General features: G+C 36.6%; 1 protein-coding gene and 1 pseudogene across 1 annotated transcript in view; one reads left to right on the plus strand and one right to left on the minus strand.

Annotated features, from left to right (window-relative positions):
• GTF2A1L (general transcription factor IIA subunit 1 like) overlaps positions 1 to 20672 on the minus strand; it is a 61510-nt gene that overhangs the window by 5558 nt on the left and 35280 nt on the right. Inside the window, exons 7-8 of the mRNA XM_015112323.3 lie at positions 4085 to 4345; positions 2369 to 2458 (exon numbers count right to left, since the gene is read on the minus strand). Of these exons, the coding sequence (XP_014967809.1) occupies positions 2369 to 2458; positions 4085 to 4345 (351 nt within the window). The remainder of the gene's footprint in view (positions 1 to 2368; positions 2459 to 4084; positions 4346 to 20672) is intronic.
• Positions 17396 to 17934, plus strand: LOC716037 (serine/arginine-rich splicing factor 10 pseudogene; annotated as a pseudogene).

Raw genomic sequence — 20672 nt, forward strand, 5'->3', positions numbered from 1 at the left:
GTGGGGTTCAGAACACATTATCCCATATGTATTCTGGCATCCTGACATTTGAAAAAATGGCAGAAGCAGGAAAGTCTTTCTGACCTTGCCCTCGCCCTTCTCCCCTGAACCAAGCCATGAAAGAATTATCTGACCTTCCTCTAGAGTAAGTCATAAAACCTTTATTACAGAGGTCCCTACCCTGTACACAAAGGAAAATAAGTGTCCTTATTTCTGAAGACACAGAGACACAAAAATCTGAACAAACAGGTCTTACTAAGTTCCCTCCAGTTTATTGCCATTATATCATATACTTTTTTCCTCTGATCATACTTCCATATGACTCTCCAGGAAAATACTTTTCCCTGTTTCTTTGGGTCTTCATTTCTAAAGATTCCTGTGTCGGCCAGGCGCGGTGGCTCAGGCCTGTAATCCCAGCACTTTGAGAGGCCAAGGCAGGCAGATCACGAGGTCAGGAGATCAAGACTCTCCTGGCTAACACGGTGAAACCCTGTCTCTACTAAAAATACAAAAAAATTAGCTGGGCATGGTGGCGGGCGCCTGTGGTCCCAGCTACTCGGGAGGCTGAGGCAGGAGAACGGCATGAACCCGGGAGGTGGAGCTTCCAGTGAGCTGAGATCACACCACTGCACTCCATCCTGGGCAACAGAGCAAGACTACGTCTCAAAAAAAAAAAAAAAATTTCCTGTTTCAGTAAAATGTACATTAAAATAAATTTGAATGATTTTCTCGTTAATCTGTCTTTTTCTAGGTGCCTCAACCAGAAATAGCAATGGGTGAGGAAAAGGTATTGATTTTTTCTCCCCTACAGTGGAAACAACCCAAATATCCATCAACAGACAAATGGAAAAAGAAAATGTGGTATATCCATTCAATAGACTATTATTCAGCAATTTTTTAAAAAAACGAAGACCTGATATATGTTACAACATGGATGACTCTTGAAAACACTATGCTAAGTGAAAGAAGCCAGTAACAAAAGACCACATATTATATAATTCCTTTCATATGAAATTCCAGAATAGGAAAATCCACAGAAAGAGAGAGTATATCAGTGGTTTCTTACGCCTAGGGGCTTGGAGTAGTGGAAATGGGGAGAATACTGCCCTGAGAATTAAAAAGTATGGGGTTTCTTTTTGAGGTGATAAAATGGTTCTAAATTGACTGTGATAATTGTTATACATATCCATGAATATACTAAACAAACCATTGAATTGTATACTTTAAATAGGTGAATCGTATACTGTGTTAATTATATCTCGAAGCCACTTTAAGAATATAAATATTCATGAATGAAGGACAAAAACTCCCCATTTGACTATATAATCACAGCTGTAGTGTTTTTTAAAAAGCAGTATTACTTTTAGTTGCTAGAGTTAAACTGCTACTAACATAATCTCTAGGCTGGAAACCTGAGAGACACCTTCAGCTAATGACCAAGTCCCACTGATTCTTCCATCATAACCTCTGACTTTTCCATGTTCTTACACTGCCATCCTCAGTCTGGGCTCTGGGCTCCGGGGACTTCACATCTGCCCTGCCCACTTTTACCATTTGCTTTTTCCAAATCAAACACATCTAGCTTTTAAACCCAATTACGGTTTTCTCAATAACCTTCTCAGAAGGCTAATGTCCCTTAGACCAAGTTTAGATTTATCCTACTAGCATTCAGGATATTCTAATCTGCTTTCTACTCTGTCTCCCAACCCAGCTTCATTTCCTAGTACTATACATCCAATAAGAGAACACTTTGTTCAAGCCAGAGCTCTCTCTTCAGTGTCCCTTGTACATACTACATCCATTCATTTCTCTGCTTTTTATTGGGCTATTCTATTCTGATGCTTATTCTCCATATTTACCTGTATCCTACAAATCATTCAAGGCTCATTTCAAAACCCCACATCACCCATGAAGGATTTGTGGGGAACTCCAACTACAAATGATTTGTTACATTTCCTAGCCACCTCTAGCACTTACGATCTGTGCTGCATATCTTAGCATTTGATTTACGTGCTACTCATCTTAGCATTTGATTTACATTCCACATATTTTAGCATTTGATTTACCTGTCACATATTTTAGCTGTTGGTTTACCTACCATCTCATTGCATGTCTTTCTAGTTTTCCAAAAGAAACATCTTGTTTCAATAAGATCATTACTTCCTTAAGGACTATCACCTTTTCTGGTATCACTGAGATCATATAGTACAGTGCTAGACCCAAAATACACACTCAGAATTTCTAGAATTGCACTGCTGTTTTGATTAATTGTGAAGTGTAACTCACCATCTTATTTCCCATCATTTTACATACCTTTCTACTATAAATGCAATTAATAAACCCAAAGTCCAAAAGGTAAATACAGTACCTTATCATACTGACAGACAATTACATTATCCGTGTCAAACAGGTCTGGCACATCCTGTTCACTAACATCATCTCCAGAATTTAAAGGGTCCTAAAGATGAAAGATGATCACATTAAGGAATATTATGATGCTTTAAATTTTTTAAAGATAAAGAGACATATAGAAATAAAGGAACTTGGCCGGGAGTGGTGGCTCATGCCTATAATCCCAGCACTATGGGAGGCCTAGGCAGGCAGATTGCTTGAGGCCAGGAGTTCGAGACTTACTTGGGCAACATGGTGAAATCCCATCTCTACCAAACATACAAAAAATTAACTTGGCATGGTGGCACACACCTGTAATCCCAGCTACTCGGGAGAGTAAGGTAGGAGAATCATCTGAGCCCAGTAAATTGAGGCTACAGTGAGCCATGATCGCACCACTTCACTCAAGCCTGAGCAATAGACTGAGACTCCATCTCGAAAACCAAACCAAAACAAAACAAAGAAATAAAGGAACCTAGAGCAGCAGAATATAATTGTACTAAAAGTCAAACAGCCTGGATTTAAATTTACCCTGTTTGAGCCGGGTGCAGTGGCTCACATTTATAATCCCAGCACTTCGAAAGGCCGAGGCAGACGGATCACTTGAGGCCAGGAGTTCAAGACCAGCCTGGCCAACATGGTGAAACTCCGTCTCTACTAAAAATATAAATATTAGCTGGGCATGGTGGTGTGCTTGTAATCCCAGCTACTCAGGAGACTGAGGTGTGAGAATCATTTGAACCCAGGAGGCAGAGGCTGCAGTGAGCCAAGATCGCACCACTACACACCAGCCTGGGCAACAAAGCAAGACTCTGTCTCAAAAAAAGAAATAAAAAATAAAAAATAAATCCCTGTTTGGCCATTTAATAATTACAAGACTGACCTTAGGCAAGTTACTAATTCTCTCCATATCTCAGTTTCCTCATATCTAAAATCAGGATAGGAATAAGAACCATAGGACTTTGGGACTATTAAGATAAGGCAGGTAAGACTTAATATGATGTCTGGCACATATGTAAGGCTACCATAAATGATAGCTAATACTACTTATACACTTTTTAATAATCACACTCTACCTGGAGTTTATGACATTTATTAGAATTAGAGCAGATACTATATGTTTCTACCAGGCTGCCTTCTTTAACAGCCATTCCCATTCCCTAGATCACCTACTGCCTCTACCTAAGACCAATACAAAAGCCCATTCCCAAATATTTATTATTGGTTTTAAATTACAGTTGAAGATTAAAAGTTTAAATCTAAGGATATATTAAGTCTTTTTTTTTTTTTTTAGACAGAGTCGTGCTCTGTCGCCCAGGCTGGAATACAGTGGCGCTTCTTGGTTCACTACAACCTCTGCGTCCTGTGATTCTTTTGCGTCAGTCTCCTGAGTAGTTAGGTTTACAGGCATGTGCCACCATGCCCAGCTAATTTTTGTTTTATTAGTAAAGACAGGGTTTCAACATGTTGGCCCAAGCTGGCCTCGAACTCCAAACCTCAAATGATCCACCAGCCTCAGCCTCCCAAAGTGCTGGGATTACAGGCTTGAGCCACCATGCCCAACCCCAAATAAGTCTTATTTCAAAAGAGTAAAGAAAAGATTAATCTTGCTATTCCTTTTGGTTCCAAAGCATAATAAAGTAGAAATGTTATAAATTAATAAAGAAAGTCTCAGCTGAAAAGCCATCCTTACCTCTTCTACAATGTCTACTTGAGGATCTTCATTATCGCTACTGTTTGTGGCTGAATCCTCATTTGAAATACTGTCAGCTTCTTCTTCAAGTACCTTCAGATCTCCTGCATCAATAACCCCTAGAAATTCATTCTCATCTACATCTCTTGCACTTCCTGTTTCTTCATTGGAAGATGTATCACCGGTTCCATCGACTTGAATTATTTCACCAGTATCATCATCAGTAACCCGAATGCTTAAATCTACCCGTGAATTAGAATCCTAAATAGAGAAAGAAATACACTAAAGTTCAAGTCAAATAAGGCATATAAAATATTGAATCCAAATTTAAAATTAACAGACATTCCACAAATGGTCACTGCAAGCAAATTTCGGCCTTATGACATTAAAATCTGAATAAGCCTAGCATTTCTATGTAATGTAGGAATAATTTTTTAAATTATAAATAAAGTACATCTACTTACAATCATAGGGAGACAGCAAATCAGTTCATTACTTTCAGATAATATTTACCAGTTTTTATACATACCATCTAAATTTATATAGTACCTATTAGGATTTAACTATTTCATTTGACTTTAAACAATAATTCATTGAAATAGAAAAGACAAATGTCATTGTGCTTAATGGATAAATAAAAATGTAAAGGATTATACTAAGTAAAATAAGCCAAACACAGAAGGACAAACCTTAGATGATTCCACTTATATGAGGCACCTAGAATAGGCAAATTCACAGAAACAGAAAGTAAAATCGAGGTTACTAGGGGCTATGAAGAGGGGAATGAAAAGTTATTGTTTAATGAGTACAGAGTTTCTGTTTGAGAAGACAAAAAAGTACTGGAAATACAGAGTGGTGATGGTTGTACAACACTGTGAATGTATTTAGTACCACTGAAATGTACACCTAAAAATGGGTAAAATGGCAAATTTTTATGTTATAGATAATTCACTGCAACAAAAGTAAAAAATATATAAAGGAAATTTAGTAATCACCTCTGGTCACGTAGATGGCTATTATTTTATCATTACCTTCATCCAGCACAGTTAACAAATAAACCCCTCTGCTAAGTATTTTATAGGCATTTTCTTATTTATTTATTTATTTTTTGAGACAGACTCTCGCTCTGTCGCCCAGGCTGGAGTGCAATGGCACAATCTCGGCTCACTGCAAGCTCTGCCTCCCAGGTTCAGGAAATACTCCTGCCTCAGCCTCCTGAGTAGCTGGGACTACAGGCGTCCGCCACCACATCCGGCTAAGTTTTTGTATTTTTAGTGGAGATGGGGTTTCACCGTGTTAGCCAGGATGGTCTCAATCTCCTGACCTCATGATCTGCCCACCTCGGCCTCCCAAAGTGCTGGGATTACAGGCATGAGCCACAGCACCTGGCCTGCACTCTTCACTTTTCAATGTAGGGTTCTATGTTGGTCATACCATACTACCCACCCCCCAATTAATTTGTCATAGATAGGACAAAGATCAATAAAATGTCAAGCTCCTTAAGATCAGGGGCTGTTTTATGATTATATATGTTACAGAATCTATAGCAGTAGTTCTTAACCACTTTGGAAAAGTCAGAGGCCCCTTGAAAACTTGATGAAAGCTCCAGATGCTATAATGCTGGTTGTTTTGGAAATCCATACATATGTTGACACACATATTGCATAAACAACAGGTTACATTAACTTTAAGACTGAAGTATAGAAGTGTAGCCCAAGTACATGGAAAAGATGACTTTCCATCCTTTACAATCAGAAATACAAAGGTCATACTAAGTGAAATAAGGCAAACACAGAAGGACAAATCTTATATGATTCCACTTATATGAAGTACCTAGAACAGGCAAATTCATAAAAACAGAAAGTAAAATCAAGGTTAACAGGGGCTATGAAGAGGTGAATGAAGAGTGATATAGCACCCAAAGAGCCTTCATCAAATCAGTCTGGAAAGTCTTTGGAATTTTAAGAGTCAAGAGGGCTACTAACAGAAGCCAAGAAGTTTTACTAAGATTTGAACAGATGCCCTCTATTTATATTTCTTCTGAGTTTGCAAGTCATAGGTGATGTTTAATACAATAATACTTAAGATACAACTTTAATAATTTCAATAACTTAAGATACTTTAATAATATGCATATACTCAACTTAGTTTTTGAGTGGACAACTGCCCTTCTAGGGTTCAAACCCATATGAATATTACCAATAATGAACTCTCAAAAAAGTATACCCAACAAATAATGCTGTGTAGAAAAATTCCAATTAATAGACCAAAATTATGTAAGTTTACATGTAATTAATTTTACTACATTGGAAACAGATTTCCTTCGCAGATGAAATATAAGGAATACCACATGTATACAATAATTAGTGACTATGTGCTCAAAAATGAAAATAAGTCCAAATTACATAAATAAGATAAATTTGTACTCTGCTATGAATAAATTAGAGAAATCTTAGAGGGCCCACTGCCCATAATGTAAAAGCTGAAAAGAATGCTACTATCACACTAACAATGAACAAAAGCTGGATAAATTTACAAAATCACAACTTTTCTTGAAGCAGCCTGAAATCCAAGGAGGGACACCCCTTACAGATGGGACATACAAACATAACTCTCTATAAGAAGAGTAATGCCTATTTCCAACTATAAATACTATTTACCTCAGTCTCTCCTTTATTTATATAAGATGTCTGACATTCAGTCAAAAATGAGGCCAGGCACAGACACTCATGCCTGTAATCCCAGCACTTTGGGACACCAAAGCTGGCAGATCACTTGAGCCCAGAAGTTCAGGACTAGTCTGGGAAACATAGCAAGATCCTATCTCTACAAAAAATACACACACAAAAAAAAAATTAGCTGGGAGTGGTGGTGCATGCTGAGGACATGGAGGCAGGAAGATCACCTGAGCCCAGGAAGGTTGAGGCTACAGTGAGCTGTGATTGCACCACTGCACTCCAGCCTAAGTGACAGAGTGAGACGCTTCTCAAAAATAATAATACAAACCAAAAGCAACAAAAACCAACCATCACACTGCAAAGCAATCAAGAGAACCAGACTCAGAGATAGTTAGAAATGTCAGACTATGATTGATACACCAAATAATTTAGTGAAAAAAGTGGAAAAAAATCCATGAACAAATAAATAATTTCAGCACAGATAACAAGTTTGGGGAGTTAGGAAAAGAAAGAAAAAAGAAAAACAAGAATTTTAACAAAAAATTCTAAAAATAAAAACCACAATATCAGAGTAAAAATTTCATCTGAAGGGGTCATTAGTAGATGTGACAGAGCAAAAAAGAATCAAAAACATTCAGGAAAACAGAAAAAAGGAAGAACACAGACACACACACACACACACACACACCCTGACAAGTTGATTAACAACTATATTAAATATAAATGGCCTAAACATCTCATTTAAAAGATAGAGATTATCAGACTGGATTAAATTAGCAAGACCCAACCATACGCTGTCTATCTGGGAGGCTAAGGTGGGCAGATCACAAGGTCAGGAGTTCAAGAGCAGCCTGGTCAATATGGTGAAACCCCATCTCTATTAAAAATATTTTTTAAAAATTAGCTGGGTATGGTGGCACATGCCTATAATCCCAGCTATTCAGGAGGCTGAGGCAGGAAAATTGCTTGAATCCAGGAGGCGGAGCTTGCAGTGAGCCAAGATCGCGCCACTGCACTCCAGTCTGGGCGACAGAGCAAGACACTATCAAAAAAAAAAAAAAAAAAAAAGGGAAGAAAGAAAGAAACTCACTTTAAATACAGTGACACAGGTAGGTTAAAAGTAAATGAACAGAAAAAACACATACCATGCAAACACTAATCAAAATAAACCTAAAACTGCTCTATTAATATCAGAAAATGTAAAGTTCAGAACCAGAAATATTATCAGAGATAAATAAAAAACATTAAATAATAATAAAGGGATCAATTGAAGAAGATGACTATCCTAAATACTTATATACCTACAAACATAGCTTCAAAAATAAACTAAAAAGTAATAAAAGTAAAAGAAGAAATAGACAAATCTACTATTACAGGTAAAGGCTTAAAATTCCTCTCTCAGTAGTCAATAGAAAAAGTGAACTCAAATTCAGTGAAGATACGGAAACCCTAGACAATGCAATCAACCAACTTGACCTAATTAATATCTAGAGAATACCCCACCCAAAAATAGCCAAATAGCTTCAAGAGCACACATCATGTTTGCCAAGATAAACCATATTCTGAAACACAAAACAAACCCTGACAAATTTAAAATATATAAGGTATACTCTCTGACCACAAAAGAATTACACTAGAAACCAATAACAGAAAGATATCTGAAAAATTTCCGAAATATTTAAAAATTAAACAACACAATTCTAAATACCCAATGGTCAAAGACTAAATCATAAAAGAAATTAGAAAATAATTGTAATTGAATGCAAATGAAAACATAATGTCCAAACTTTTGAGATATACCCAAATCAGTGCCTAGGGGGAAATTTATATCATTAATTATATCAGAAAATAAGTATGTCTCAAATCAATGGCCTAATATTCCACCTTAAGAAACTAGAAAAAGAAGGCCAAAATAAGTCCAAAGTAAACAGAAGGAAGGAAATAATAAAAATTTTAAAAGGGAAAAACAGTGAAATTACAAACCGAAAAAAAAAAAAAGAGAGAGAAAAATCAGTAAGGCCAAAAGTTCATTCTTTGAAATTATCAATAAAAGTGAAAAACCTGGCCAGGCAGGGTGGCTCACACCTGTAATCCCAGCACTTTAGCAGGCCAAGGCAGGCGGATCACTAGAGGCCAAGAGTTGGAGACCAGCCTGGCCAACACGGTGAAATCCAGTCTCTACTAAAAATACAAAAATCAGTCAGGTGTGGTGGCGTACACCTGTAATCCCAGCTAGTCGGGAGGCTGAGGCATGAGAATCACTTGAACCCAGGAGGTACAGATTGCAGTGAGCCAAGATCACACCACCTGAACTCCAGCCTGAGCAACAGAGCCAGACTGTCTCAAAAAAAAAAAAAAATTGAAAAACCTCTAGCATGACAGAGAGAGAAAGAGTGAGAGAGAGACAGACAGACGACACAAGCAAACAGTATTAATAATTAAAGAAGGGATGTTACATAGATCCTAGAGGCATTAAAATAATGTATTATCAACTTTCAATAAATTTTACAACTTAAGTAAAATGGATAAATTCATTGAAAGAAATTACCAAAATTTACTCAAGAAGAAACAGATAACCTAAAGAGACATATCAGTTAAAGAAATTTAATTCCATTAAAAACCTTCCCACAAAGAAAAATTCTAAATTCAGAAAGCTAAAAACTCTATCAGAAAACAGGAGAGATACAGATATATAGCAATTCATTTTATGAAACTAACATTATCCTAATACCCAGCACAAAATAAGAAAACTACAGACCAGTATTCCTCATGAACATAGAAGCAAAAATCCACAACGAAATTTTAGCAAATTGAATCCAGCAATGCATAAAATGAATAACACAACATTACAAAAGGAAGTTTATCCTGAGAATGCATTTGAAAGTTGAACATTCAAAAGTCAGTGTATCTCACCATATCAAAACATGAAAGAAGAAAACCCATTTGTTTCAATAGATATAGGGGAAAATTGTTTAAACCTAACGTCAACTCATGATTTAAAAAAACAAACTATATTAAAGAAAACTTTTTCCATCTGATAAAGGATATCTACCAAAAAAAAAAAATTAAAACCATACAGCTAACATAGTACTTGATGAAAGATAGAATGCTTTCCCCTTAAAATCAGGAACGAGATTTCTGCTCTCAGCACTCTTATTTAATTTTGTACCGGAAGTCCTAAATCAGTGCAATAAGCCAAGAAAAAAAAAGCTATGGGAAGAAATATATATATATACCCATATTTATATATATACTTTATAAACATATATATATAAAACATAATGTCCAAACTTTTGAGATGTACCCAAAGCACTGCCTAGAGGGAAATTTATAGCATTAAATTTATGCTATAATATGTGTGTGTGTGTGTATTTTTTTTTTTTTTTTTTTTGAGACGGAGTCTGGCTCTGTCACCCAGGCTGGAGTGCAGTGGTGCGGTCTCCACTCACTGCAAGCTCTGCCTCCCAGGTTCACGCCATTCTCCTGCCTCAGCCTCCCGAGCGGCTGGGACTACAAGCGCTCACCACCACGCCCAGCTAATTTTTTGTATTTTTAGTAGAGACAGGGTTTCACCATGTTAGCCAGGATGGTCTCTCTCTCCTGACCTCGTGATCCACCCGCCTCGGCCTCCCAAAGTGCCGGGATTATAGGCGTGAGCCACTGCTCCCGACCCCAGAAGAAATATTTTTTTATTCATCAAAATAGATTACAGTCTACATAACGCAACCCCAAAGGGTCTACAAAACAACTACTAAAATTATTAAGTGGGTTTAACAAGGTCACAGGATATTAGGTCAATTTACAAAATTCAACTGCATGTCTTATAGTAGCAATAAACAATTAGAAATTGAAATTTTAAAACACTACCTTTAGACCAGGTGTGGGGGCTTATGCCTGTAATCCCAGCACTTTGGGAGGACAAGACAAAAGGATCGCTTGAGTTCAGGAGTTCAAGACCAAACTTATCTCTACTAAAAATAAAAATGTTTAAAAATTACCCAGGTATAGTGTTGTGTACCTACAGTCCCAGCTACTCAGGAGGCTGAGGCAGGAAAATTACTTGAGCCTGGGAGATTAGGGCTGCAGTGAGCTATGTGAGCTATGACCTGCCACTGCTCTCCAGCCTGGGCAACACAGCAAGACGTTGTCTCAAAATATAAAAATAAAAATAATTTTTAAAATGTTTATTATACAGCATTTTATGTTTTAAAAAATTATTTTTATAAAATCCATTTTTACATTAGAGATCTCAAAATGGGAAAATAACAATGTTTTACACTTTAATACTTGTAGGCAGATTGTTTTAGGACAAGTAAAATAAACATATTTGAAGGATTAAGTTTCAGGGTTTTTTTTTTGTTTTTTTTTGTTTTTTTTTTTTTTTGACGGAGTCTCGCTCTGTCGCCCAGCCCAGGCTGGAGTGCAGTGGCGCGATCTCGGCTCACTGCAAGCTCCGCCTCCCGGGTTCACGCCATTCTCCTGCCTCAGCCTCCCGAGTAGCTGGGACTACAGGCGCCCACAACCGCGCCCGGCTAATTTTTTGTATTTTTAGTAGAGACAGGGTTTCACCGTGGTCTCGATCTCCTGACCTTGTGATCCGCCCGCCTCGGCCTCCCAAAGTGCTGGGATTACAGGCGTGAGCCACCGCGCCCGGCCAAGTTTCAGTTTTGATTGATTGATTGAGATAGGATCTCGGTCTATTGCCCAGGGTTAAATGCAGTGGCCCAATCTCAGTTCGCTGCAGCCTTGACCTCCTGGACTCAAGCGATTCTCCCACCTCAGTCTCCCGAGTAGCTGGAACTACAGGAGGGGAGCGCCATGCCCAGCTCATTTTTTTGTATTGTTTATATTGATGGGGTTTTGCCATGTTGTCCAGGCTGGTCTTGAACTAGTGGACTCAAGCAATCCTCCTTCCTCAGCCTCCCAATGTGCTGGGATTACAGCCATGAGCCACTATGCCCAGCCAAGTTTCAGTTTAGAATGTGTAATATTTTAATACATCTACAAGGGAAACCTCTTTCCTAAATGGAACTTCTCTTTTTTTTTTTTTTAACTTGTACTTTAGGTTCAGGGGTATATGTACAGGTTTGTTATGTAGGTAAACTATGTGTCATGGGGGTTTAGTTTACAGATAATTTCATCACCCAGGTAATAAGCACAGTACTCAACAGGTATTTTTTCTGATCCTCTCCCTCCTCCCACACTCCACCCTCAATTATTCCCGTGTTCATTGTTCCCCTCCTAGTATCCATGTGTTCTTGTTGTTTAGCTCCCACTTATAAATGAGAACGTGGTAGTTGAAAATAAATTTAAAAAATTATATACCTTTAAAGCATCAAGAGAAAAGCAACTCACCTACGTATAAGGAATCCCCAATAAGTGTTCTGGCAGATTCCTCAGCAGAAGTTTGAAGACCACAAGGCAGTGGGATGACATATTTAAAGTGTTTAAAAAAAAAAAAAAATCAACCAAGATTTCTGTATCTGGCAAAATTATTTTTCAAAAATAAGGGAAGGAGTTGCTTCCAATCTCTCTCTCCCACTGCAAAACCCAGCTAGAGTAGTTCCTATTGCCATGGATCTCCTTGAATAAATTCTGCCTTACCATCCTTTAAAAAATGAAAGATAAATTAAGACATTCCTAGATAAAAACCAAGGGAATTCATTATCATTAGATTTTCCCTACAAGAAATACTAAAAGGAGTCCTTTAAATTAAAATGAATAGATGCTAGATGGTAACTTGAAGCTACACAAAATGTAAAATTATCTGGTAAAGGTAAATAGATGGACAAATACAAAAATCAGTGTTAACATAATTTTAGTTTATAATTGATTTTATTCTTCTACATCATTTAAAAGACAAAAGCATAAAAAAATCTATGTTAATGGGTAAATAATATATAAAGAAGTAATCTGTAACAACAATAAGACAAAGTGGGGGAGGGCAAAGTTGTAAAGGAGTAAACTTTTTGTATGTGATTGAATTTAAGTGGGTATCTGATTAAAAGAGATTATTACAAGCCTAAAATATTATATGTAATACCCATGGTAACCACAAAGAAAATATCTATAGAATGTTCACAAAGGAAATGAGAAGGGAAACCAAAAATCAATTATACACAAAGGAAGGTAACAAAGGAGGAAATCACAGAAAACCTAAATACATATAGAAAACAGCAAAACGGCAAGAGTTAGTTCTTCCCAATTAGTAATTACTGTAAATGCAAATGAATTAAATTCCCAAATCAAAAGACATAGTTTAGGAGAATGGATAAAATATAAGATCCAATTATATGCTCTCTATAAGAGATTAAATATCTAGGACATGAATAGGCTGAAAGTGAAAAGATGGAAAAATAAAGTCCATGCAAATGATAACCAATAGAGCTGCAATGGTTATGTTACCACTAGAAAAAATGGATTTTAGGTCAAAAACTGTTATTTAAAAAGGAAAAAAAAAAATTTAAGTTACATAATGAAAAAAGAATCAATTTACCAAGAAGATATAACAGTTATAAATACATGTGCACCAAACATTAGATCTCCTAAATATATGCAACAGGCCGGGTGCAGTGGCCCACGCTTGTAATCCCAGCACTTTGGGAGGCTGAGGCAGGCGGATTACTTGAAGTCAGGAGTTCGAGATCAGACTGGCCAATATGGTGAAACCCTGTCTCTACTAGAACTACAAATATTAGCCAGGAGTGGTGGTGGGTGCCTGTAATCCCAGCTACTCAGGAGGCTGAGGCAGGAGAATCACCTAAACCCAAAGGCAAAGGTTGCACTGAGTCAAGATTGTGCCACTGCCTACATCCCCGGCAACAGAGTGAAACTCTGTCTCAAAAAAAAAAAAAAAAAAAAAGTCTGGGGATAAAGTAAAAACAATGGGGAGGGAAATGTATACCTATAAATGCCTACATTTTAAAAGATCAATCTCTAACAGTTTAACTTTATATCTAAAAAACTATAAAGAACAAATCAAACCTAAAGCTAGCAGAATGAAATAAATAATAACATTAGAGAAAAAGAAAACACAGAAATGAGAAACAACAGAGAAAAATCGACAAAACCAAGAGTTGCTTCTTCAAAAAGATCAATAAAATTGATAAACCTTTATAACTAGACTGATAAGAAGAAGAGAAGACTCAACTAAAATTATCAACGAGGATCGGCCACGGTGGCTCACGCCTGTAATCACAGCACTCTGAGAGGCTGAGGCAGGTGGATCACTTGAGGCCAGGACTTGTTGACCAGCCTGGCTAGCATGGCAAAACCCCAACTCTACCAAAAATACAAAAATTAGCTGGGCATAGTAGAGCACACCTGCAATCCCAGCTACTCAGGAGGCTGAGGCACAAGAATCATTTGAACTCAGGAGGCAGAGGTTGCAGTGAGCCGGGATCACACCACTGCACTTCAGCCTGGGCAACAGAGAATGTTTCAATAATAATAATAATAATAATAAAACAAAATTATAAATAAAAGAGGGGACATCATTACCAATTTTACAGAAATATAAAGAACTTTAAGAGAAAACTATGAACACTTACACCACAACAAATCAGATAATCTATTTTAAAAATTAACAAACTCCTAGAAATACACAATCTAGACTGAATCAGAATAGAAAATCTTAATAAGTATATTGATTGGAAAGTAGACTGAATAAGAAATCAAAACCCTACCTACAAAGAAAAATCCAGAACCAAATGGCTTCACTAGAAAATTATACCAAACATTTAAAGATGAATACCAATCACCCTCAAACTCTTCCAAAAAATGGAAGAACAAAATATCTCCAAACTTATTTCACGAGGCCAGCATTACCCTGATACCAAAGCCAGACAAAGACAAAACATAAAAATGACAGACCAATACTTCTGATGAATATTCGTGTAAAAATCCTCAACAAAATACTGGCAAATAGATATAATAGCACATTATAAGAATCCTACACCATGGCCAAATGAGATTTATTCCTGGGATGCAAGGATAGTTCAACATAAAAAAAACAATCATGCTGAATGGTAAATCCCTGAAATCTCTTCTCTAAGATTAGAAAGAAGGAAAGGACAAATACTTTCACCACTTCTAATCAACACAGTAATAAAAAAAAAAAGTACTAGCTAGGACAATCAGGCAAGTAAAATAAATAAAAGACATCAAAATTAGAAAGGAAAAACTAAACTAACATTATCTCTGTTTACAGATGTACTATTCACAATAGCAAAGACACGGAATCAGTCCAGGTGCCCATACATGGTAGACTGAATAAAGAAAATGTGTTACATATATACCATGGAATGCTATGCAGCCACAAGAAAAAAGGGGGGGGGGGGATCATGTTCTTTGCAGCAACATGCATACTGTTGAGTGCTATTATCTTAAGTGAATTAACACAGGAACAGAAAACCATATACGAGATGTTGTCACTTATAAATTAGGAGCTAAATATTCAGCACATACAGACACAGTGGTGGAAATAATAGACATTGGGGATTCCAAAAAGGGAGAAGAAGTGGGAGCAAGGGCTGAAGAACTATTTTGGGTACTCTGCATAGTAACTGGATGACAGGATCAATCACACCCCAAACCTCGGCATGATGCAATATACCTATGTCACAAACCTTGCACATGTACTCCCTGAATCTTAAATAAAAGTTGAAGTGATAAATAATAAAAATTTAAAAATCAAACCAGTGTGTTATTAATGTAAAGACAGGTGTATATACCAATGGGATAAAGATCCCAGCAACAAACCCTTACATAAAAGGTCAATTTTCCAGAAGGGTAACAAGACCATTCAATGTGGAATGGACAGTCTTTTCAACAAATCATTTTGGGAAAACTAGGACCACATTAAAAATAATGGAGTTGAACCCTAAATTTACACCATCTACAAAAATTAACTCAAAATGGATCCAAGAGCTAAACATAAGAACTGAAACTATAAATCTCTTAGAGGAAAACACATGGTGAAAATTTCATGACATTAGATTTGAAAATAATTTACTGGATATGACACCAAAAGCATAGGTAACAAAAGAAAAAAATAGATAAAATGGACTTCACCAAAATCAAAAACTTTTGTGCTCAAAAGACACTATTAACACAGAGTAAAGGTGACCCATGAAATGGGAGAAAATATCTGCAAATCATACATCTGATAAGAGGTGAATATCCAGGATATATAAAGAACTACAACTCAACAACAACAAAGCAAACAGTCCAATTAAAAAAAAATGGGCAAAAGACTTGAATAGACTTCTCTCCAAAGAACATATACAAATGGCCAGAAGTACATAAAACAATGTTCAACATCACTAATCATTAAGGAAATACGTATCAAAACTACAAGATACCACTTCAAATCCCTTAGGGTAGCAATTATTTAAAAAAACAAAACAAAAACAAAAACAGAAAGTAAGTGTTGGTGGGGATGTGGAGAAATCAGACGCTTGTACACTACTGTTGAGAATGTAAAATGGTGCAGCCTCTATGGAAACTGTATGGCAGTTCCTAACAAGATTAAAAGTAGAACTATCATATGATTTTACAGCTCCATTTCTCCATATATATCCAAAAAAAATAAAGACAGGGATTTGAAGAGATATTTGTACACCATGTTTATAGCAGCATTATTCACAACAGTCAAAAGCTGGAAGCAACCCAAGTATCCACACCTGAATGAATACACAAAATGCAATATATGCATACAATGGGATATTATTCAGCCTTAAAAAGGAAGTAAGTTCTGACACATGCTACAACATGGAAGAACCCTGAGACATTATGCTAAATGAAAAGGGCAAATACTGTCTGATTCCACTTAGATGAGGTAACTAAAGTAGTCAAATTCATAGGGACGGAAAGTAGAATGGTTGTTTGTCAGGGACTGGGAGAGTGAGAAATGGGGAGTTAATGTTTCATGCGCATGGAGTTTGACAAGATGAAAAATTTCTAGAGACAGGTGGTGGTGATAGCTGTACAACAATGTGAATATACTTACTGTCACTAAGCTATACAGTTAAAAATTGTAAAAATAATTTAAAAATAAAATAGTTAAATGGCTAATTGTACGTATATTTTAGCATGAAAGAAAAATCAAATTTGTAAAAGTCAGTAGTGATACAGTGTCAACTATATGGCAAAACTGATCAAAGTACTGGTGGCAGGAAAAATCGGCACAATCTCTTTTTAAAATACTGTGGCAATGTACTGCAAATGCCTTAGAAATTTTTAGTTTTTTCTACCTTTTAAAAAATGTATTTTAGGCTGGGCACAGTGGCTCATATATCTGTAATCCCAGCACTTTGGGAAGCCAAAGTGAGACAAGTGCTTGAGGCCAGACATTCGAGACCAACCTGGATAACACAATGAGACTCTGTCTGTCTCCACAAACTAATGAATTAATTAAAAATATATTTTTAAAAATGCAATGCAAATGAAGCTTAAGAATAAAAATGGTCTTGGCACGCACGGTTTGCTGAGCCCGTTAGTGTGTCTGGCTGAGACATGCCGCAGCCATGTCCCACTGCCTGCATCCCCTCAACACGTCTCTGAGATGTTCGTGATGCTAAAGACGATTTACATAATTTGGACAGAAAGTGGATTTGTGGACAGCAGATTGAAATAGTTTGCCCAGGGGGATTGAAAGACACCAAATCAGATGAAAGCCAAGGAAGAGAGGAATGTGTACAGTTCTTCAGGCTATGATGATTATGACAGATACAGGCATTCTAGAAGCCAAAGTTATGAAAGGAGGAGATCAAGAAGTTGGTCTTTTGATTACAACTATAGAAGATCGTACCATCCTAAAACAGTAGACGGACTGGAAGACCACGGCGTAGCAGAAGCCATTCCGACAATGACAGATTCAAACATCGAAATCAATCTTTTTCCAGATCAAAATCCAATTCAAGATCACGGTCCAAGTCCCAGCCCAAGAAAGAAATGAAAGCTAAATCATGTTCTAGGTCTGCATCTCACACTAAAACTAGAGGCACCTCTAAAACAGATTCCAAAACACATTATAAGTCTGGCTCAAGATATGAAAAGGAATCAAGGAAAAAAGAATCACCTAGATCCAAATCTCAGTCAAGATCACAGTCTAGGTCTAGGTCAAAATCTAGATCAAGGTCTTGGACTAGTCCTAAGTCCAGTGGCCACTGACAGTATAGACCATGCTCAATTTTAGGCATGTATCATTCATTTACTCATAGTTCGGTTTACTTAAATTATCAGGAATACAATGTTGCAATGATGCTTTAAAAACACTTGTTAGTTTTCCCTGTACCAGGCAACAGTTATAATTAAATGATATGCTGTTGAGAAGCCACTCTTAAGAGTCCAGTTTGTCTAATGTTATGGGCAGCTACCAATTTGTGGTGTCTCTATATATTTTTGTAAAGATTCTCATTTTTTATGCTTGAAGTATTTGGTGAAAAGATGTTGGTTGACCACAATTTGCAATATTGTCTCATTAAAAATAAACTTTCATATTCATATTTGGTAGAACTGTTAACCTAGAAATGTAGCTTGCTAATAAGATAGAGTGATACAAAAGTGAAGTAGTAGCCACAATACAACACTGACTGCTCAGACACATGTAGGTTCAGGGTGGACCTTTATGTCTTGTCAAGATGTCTAGGCCCAGCCAGGCGCAGTGGCTCACACCTGTAATCCCAGCACTTTGGGAAGCCAAGGTGGGTGGATCATGAAGTCAGGAGTTCGAGACCAGCCTAACCAACATGGTGAAACCCCGTCTCTACTAAAAATACAAAAATTAGCCAGGCGTGGTGGCGCATACCTGTAATCTCAGCTACTCAGGAGGCTGAGGCAAGAGAATCGCTTGAACCCAGGAGGTGGATGTTGCAGTGAGCCAAAATCATGCCACTGCACTCCAGCCTGGGCAACAGAATGAGACTCCATCTCAAAAAAAAAAAAAAAAAAAAAAAAACACATGTCTAGGCCAATGATAATTATTTTTGATGCAGTGTGGATTAGTTCTTTTGTTAACCCCACTGTCTTGGGGAATGATACCAGCTGGGTAATTGAGTTCTTGACTGAAACATGGAGGCTTGACTGCTTTTCTTCTCATTCCTATGAAGATTTGGAACACAGAAAACACAAAAACTCACCTTAAAATTTGAGCAGGTCGATGATGGCAAAAATAATTTTAAGGAGAAAGAAATATTCTTATGTAGTTATTCTAAAGTTTAAGGAACGTTGTTGACCATAATATTGCTTAGTTTTCTTACTGCTGTTAGAAGCAATTGTTTCCAAGTAGGTTTCGTGTGTGTGTGCATAGTGTAAAAGAACTGAAAGTTTGATGCTTACAGCACTTGGCTCATGGATTTGTATCAAAATTTGTCTGCCTCTTTATGAGGGAGGCCTGCTTTTCACACCTCAGTTTATTTAATACGAGGCAAGATGAAAGATAACACTCATTCTAGGTGATTCTGTGGTGCCATAAAATTTAAAATAATTTGGGAAAAAGGATTAGCCAGTTGTAAGCAAGAGTCACGTCTTCTGAGCTTTCGATTATCACTGTAGTACCTGACTAAAAATGAAGTAATACCCTTAACCATTTATAATTTCTAGTATTTCTCTGAAAGATCGTTTTGGGGACAAAAGTGACTTGACATGTCCAATTTCATTTCAGAATAAAAAGCTAGCATCTTTAAAAATCTCAGATTGCTTGCTTACAGATATAAGTAAGAATTATGGAGAAACAATTCCTTTTAGAGGATTACTTTTTTCAATTTTGGTTTTAGTAATCTAGGCTTTGCCTGTAAAGAATACAATGATGGATTTTAAATACTGTTTGTGGAATGTTTTTAAAGGATTGATTCTAGAACGTTAGCATATTTGATAGTATTTCTAACTTTCATTTCTTTACTGTTTGCAGTTAATGTTCATGTTCTGCTATGCAATCATTTATATGCATATTTCTTTAATTTTTTTAGATTTTCCTGGATGTATAGTTTAAACAACAAAAAGTCTATTTAAAACTGTAGCAGTAGTTTGCAGTTCTAGCAAAGAGGAAAGTTGTGGGATTAAACTTTATATTTTCTTTCTTATAGAGGCTTCTAAAAAGGTATTTTTATGTTCTTTTTAACAAATATTGTATATAACCTTTAAAACATCAATGTTTGGATCAAAACAAGACCCAGCTTATTTTCTGCTTGCTGTAAATTAAGCAAACATGCTATAATAAAAACAAAATGAAGGAAAAAAAAAGTTCTTGATGGCATTTTTAGGTACTATTTATAATAGCACCAAAAACCATGAAATATTTAGATAAAAATAGAATATATAAAATATGCATATGCTAAAAACTAGAAAACATTAGTAAGAGAAGTCAAAAACCTAAATTAAAAAAAACAAACAAACAAACTTATGCCCCTGAATTGGAAGACTCAATATTGTGAAGACATCACTTCCCCTTACTGATCTACCGATTCAACACAACCCAAAGCAGTCTTAGCAACTTTTCGTTTTAGAAACTGACAAGCACATCCTAACATTTATATGGAAATACAAAGGAATTAGAATAGCCCAAACAATTTGGAAAAAAGAACAAATTTGAGAAATTCACACTCTCTGATTTACTATAAACTTGCCATAATCAAGACAGTGTGGTACTAGCAAAAAGATAGTCACGTGAATTAATGAAACAGAATGAACCTTCAGTAATAAGCCAACACAGATGTAATAATTTTCACTAAAGGTGAAGTGCTTTAGATACTTAATGTGCACAGACAGCTAATTCAGTGAGACAGGGCAGTCTTTTTAACAAACGATGGTGAAACAATTGACTATCCATATGTTAAAAAAAAAAATGAGCCAGCCAGGCACGGTGGCTCATGCCTGTTTCCCCAGCACTTTGGGAGGCTAAGGCAGGTGGA

This window comes from Macaca mulatta, chromosome 13 (assembly GCF_049350105.2).
Source record: "Macaca mulatta isolate MMU2019108-1 chromosome 13, T2T-MMU8v2.0, whole genome shotgun sequence".
Classification (NCBI taxonomy): domain Eukaryota; kingdom Metazoa; phylum Chordata; class Mammalia; order Primates; family Cercopithecidae; genus Macaca; species Macaca mulatta.